This window comes from Centruroides sculpturatus, unplaced genomic scaffold (assembly GCF_000671375.1).
Source record: "Centruroides sculpturatus isolate CEXI.00-Female unplaced genomic scaffold, Cexi_2.0 scaffold1433, whole genome shotgun sequence".
NCBI classification, from domain to species: domain Eukaryota; kingdom Metazoa; phylum Arthropoda; class Arachnida; order Scorpiones; family Buthidae; genus Centruroides; species Centruroides sculpturatus.
In genome coordinates, this window is record NW_019385908.1 from 141,466 (window position 1) to 146,346 (window position 4,881).

Genomic DNA, 4,881 nt, shown 5'->3' on the forward strand with positions numbered 1-4,881 from the left:
ATTATTTTGTACGATAATATAAATGATTTATCTAAATTAATTTCTTTAATCTTCAATAAAATTAATCAGTTTTTTAATCAAATTAATCAAGGGTTTTGATGTTACAATGTAGAACGCCTTTTAAAGTTTGTCTTCATACTCAAAATCTTACAGTCTTATAAAAAAAACAAGGGTTACAATAAATTAAAATATGAAGTATAAAATAAAAGAAATTTAATATGGTAAACTTCCTCAGTGTTTACTACTAATAAATTAATTTTTAGTAAATTTAAGAAGCAGTTCTCATAGCAATTTTAGCATTACTATTTAATATATGCGATTTAAACAGTAAAGAATTCTAATGCTCTACAAAATAAGAATATTTTATCAAAGAAATTTGATAAAGGTTTACATAAAATCTACAATACAATTATTGAATTTAAAATATCAACTTCTAAATCGAAAACTTTTATTTTGTTATTTTTGTTTGAAGATTTATAATTTGCATATTAAAATATACTTTTAAAGATATCTTAACGAATAGTTATAAAGATATATATATATATCTTTATAACTATTCGTTAAGAATATTTATGTTAAAGATTGAATGACAGTGCGATAGCTATGGCATATTAATATAACAGTGTCGCTAATTAATATTTATTGATATTATTTGTGTTACTCTTACTGCAATAGAATTCTTAAAAATTTGAATTAGTATATTGTGTACTTATTAATGAAAAATTATTTTTATAAGAAATTAAGTTATATTCCAACATTTTGTTATTTTTGCATAAAAAAATATTGCAAGCTTTAGCAGCTACAACAATGTAGTTCTNACTTACGAAATTTGAAATAGAAAATTTTTAATAAATTAATTTTCGGGAGAATGTCCTTTGGCAGATCGCCCATGTTTTGTGTTGCCTTATTTCCATAAATCCAACTCTATATATAATCAATTAAAACAAAAACCCAATAAGAAGGCTATATGTGTGGTGGTCCCGGATTATTTGTATTTTTAAAGATAATTTTAAAATAATATATATTATTACAAAAAAAAGTCGAATAAAGTTTTTTCATACAATATAAGAAACTTTGAAAAAAAGTATAATTTTCATTTTTCTTCGATATTTTGGACTCATGAAATTTTTTGCAGAGTTATAGTTACTTTACTGAAATAACATTTTCATCGAGATATTTATCGTAAAATTTTTTAAATGTGAATATATGATATACATATTGTATATTATATTTTTGTATGCAAAAAAAATGTAGGAGGTGACAGGATCTGCATAAGACACCAAGCGACTGATAAAATATTTAGTTAGTTATCTTAGTAAATATCAATAGATCTATTAATAAGCATATTCGAGCCAAAATCAATATTTTCAATAACATATGAAAAGTTTACACAGTATAGTATAACAATAGTACGACTATATACAGCAAGATAGTGAAACTATGTGTTACAAAGTATACTCCATACATCGGCTATTGGAATTGGCGTATGTTGTATGTATTTAAATTTAATTATTATTTTTTTAACAATTTCTATTAAATAATCAAATTTAAATTTCAGTTGGAAATGCTTGCAGAGGTAGCAAACAAATATTTTAAACTAAAATTCTAAATAGAAGTTGAGGTAAAAGGTAAAAGTTTGCATTCTATACACACATTATGATTCGATTTGGAGATATCTTTTTTCAGACCTAAAAGGTTGACTACTTGCTGGATTAGACGGTAATATAACTCATTATGCAACGTGTAGAATTTTATGGAGGAATAACACGTTATAACTCGTAGAATATGAAATTTGCAACTTCAATTATTATTATTATTAAAATTTATATACAGTAAGTTACGTAAATTATTGATAGTAAAATATTTAATATAATCGGGGTAAAATGCATTCTTATATATTTACTTTATACATAAAAAGTATAGATTAACCAATATATTAACAATAATAGCAGTTTTTTAGAAATTTTTTTTAAAACAAAATATTGAAAAAAAAATATTGGAGAAAGTAAGGTTATAATGTATCGATGCATTTTTTTTAAAGTCATACAAATTTAATAAAAAATTGTGTGTGTGATAGATTAAATATCAAACCATAATTAGGCCTACATCAACTAACTATTTCCATAAATTTTATCTTAAACATCAAAAAGAAAATTATCAATAATGTAAACCAGAATATGATAATTTTGTAAATATTACTAATAATGGAAAATTACAATATGTGTTTCTATGATATAATTTACATTTGATATAATTTTACAACATTAACATTATAAACATTTAAAAATACATTACATATTTTGTTAACTACAATATGTTCAACAAAATTTTAAACTGTTTACCGTTTGGATCACTGTTTAGAAATCAATATTGGAAACCTTTCACCCTTTGTACACATAAACCCATGCAGACATCGAAGAACATTCAAATAATTACTGTCTTTGAGATCCATTTGACACAAATGAGAAAAACTTCATCAATTGATTTATATAAATTAAGAAGAAAACACAGCCATTGAACCTCTGACAACAAACTGTAAAATTGCCTCACTTCTTCAATGGCACCATAATCAATTATCTCTGGGATGTCTGGAAATGAATTGTCCCAATGCCAGAGCCACATTGGCATAAAACTGAATTCTTTAGAGTTTTCACTTTCATACAACTGACCTAAATCAAAATTTTCCTTTAATTCATTTCCATCTTCCCAAATTTCCATATTTTCTAAAAGTTTAGTCTCAAATCTTCCAGCATAATCATTGTTTTTCTTCCAAAAACTTTGAGCTTTCGATCTTGCTTGTAAATTTAATTCTACAGCTCGTTTTAGTCTCTTGGGAATTTCTGGGATACTAAATGTAATCAAAAACATGCAAAAAATATATTTTTGTAAATTCTGTATTAATTCTGTAACAACAGCATAAATTACAATAGTTTTTATAGTATAGTTACAGTAAATGGTTTTACGACATTAATTAAAATATAAAGTATAAAAAGCATTTAAATACTCACACAATTATTTCAGATTTACTAATTTTTGCAGACTGAGAAATATTCTTGTTAATATTCGGCATCTGTTTATTTACTGTTCTTTCTGTAGTGGTACATGTTTTTGAAGACTTAAATTCAACATTACTTAAATTTTCATTAGACTTTTGCAGTTCTGTTTTCAGTTTGACAAACTTACTCCTGGGCAAAACTGCTGTTGTAATATTCTGCTTACTTTTCTGAGATAGAGTAACAGTTTGAGATTCCTTGTCACAATTCTTTGATGCACGAGTTGCAGTGAATTCTCTGTTAGATATCTGGAGCTTGTTCTGCTTAACTTGAACCATAGACTTTGTCTGAGAACTCTTAACAGAAAAAACTTCATTCTGTTTTTTGTCATTTGTTTTGGTATTGCTACTCTATAAATTAAAAATATGACATTATAGAGAGTTTATTAATGGATTAATCTTTCTTTACTAATTACAAGTTTACATTTTATTTTCAGTATACACTAACACACTTAAATTTTAAATGTTAATTGCAAAGTACAATATAGTACAACGGTAATTGCATGCACTTATGGCCATGTACTGCATTATACACAAATATTAAAAAGGAAAAAGTAACTATGTGGCTGATACATTAAGAAATAATATTCATATACTCAGTGCATGTCACAATTTAATTTTAAAAATATTTACAAACAAATGTGTTTGGCTCTAATTGACAGCTAAATGATAATATTTTTGATTGAGAAATATGTGGCTAACAAATAAAGTAGAAGTAGAAATTGCTTACATCATACCAATGTAAATAGATATTAATATAATACTGTAAAATAACAAATTACAGATCACTACTGAAATCATATGAGAGCATCAATATAGTTTAACAATGCTAAAAGCTGATCAATATTCTCTCTTTTTTTTTTTGTCCAGAANGTAAACCAGAATATGATAATTTTGTAAATATTACTAATAATGGAAAATTACAATATGTGTTTCTATGATATAATTTACATTTGATATAATTTTACAACATTAACATTATAAACATTTAAAAATACATTACATATTTTGTTAACTACAATATGTTCAACAAAATTTTAAACTGTTTACCGTTTGGATCACTGTTTAGAAATCAATATTGGAAACCTTTCACCCTTTGTACACATAAACCCATGCAGACATCGAAGAACATTCAAATAATTACTGTCTTTGAGATCCATTTGACACAAATGAGAAAAACTTCATCAATTGATTTATATAAATTAAGAAGAAAACACAGCCATTGAACCTCTGACAACAAACTGTAAAATTGCCTCACTTCTTCAATGGCACCATAATCAATTATCTCTGGGATGTCTGGAAATGAATTGTCCCAATGCCAGAGCCACATTGGCATAAAACTGAATTCTTTAGAGTTTTCACTTTCATACAACTGACCTAAATCAAAATTTTCCTTTAATTCATTTCCATCTTCCCAAATTTCCATATTTTCTAAAAGTTTAGTCTCAAATCTTCCAGCATAATCATTGTTTTTCTTCCAAAAACTTTGAGCTTTCGATCTTGCTTGTATGTTAAAGATTGAATGACAGTGCGATAGCTATGGCATATTAATATAACAGTGTCGCTAATTAATATTTATTGATATTATTTGTGTTACTCTTACTGCAATAGAATTCTTAAAAATTTGAATTAGTATATTGTGTACTTATTAATGAAAAATTATTTTTATAAGAAATTAAGTTATATTCCAACATTTTGTTATTTTTGCATAAAAAAATATTGCAAGCTTTAGCAGCTACAACAATGTAGTTCTTTATGAAACTTAAAAACTCTTTTTAATGAACTGAAATAAATCTAACAATTAAAATTTTATATATAGATTTTTTTAA

General features: G+C 25.1%; 1 protein-coding gene across 1 annotated transcript; it reads right to left on the reverse strand.

The window, feature by feature from the left end:
• Positions 1-2,424: 2,424 nt before the first annotated feature.
• On the reverse strand, positions 2,425-3,891 carry LOC111612517. The gene is made up of 3 exons (XM_023353748.1): positions 3,184-3,891; positions 3,009-3,090; positions 2,425-2,848 (listed from the first exon to the last, which is right to left on the reverse strand). The coding sequence occupies exons 1-3, from the start codon at positions 3,329-3,331 to the stop codon at positions 2,425-2,427; spliced, it is 654 nt and encodes a 217-aa protein (XP_023209516.1). The 5' UTR covers positions 3,332-3,891.
• Between the last annotated feature and the right edge of the window lie 990 nt (positions 3,892-4,881).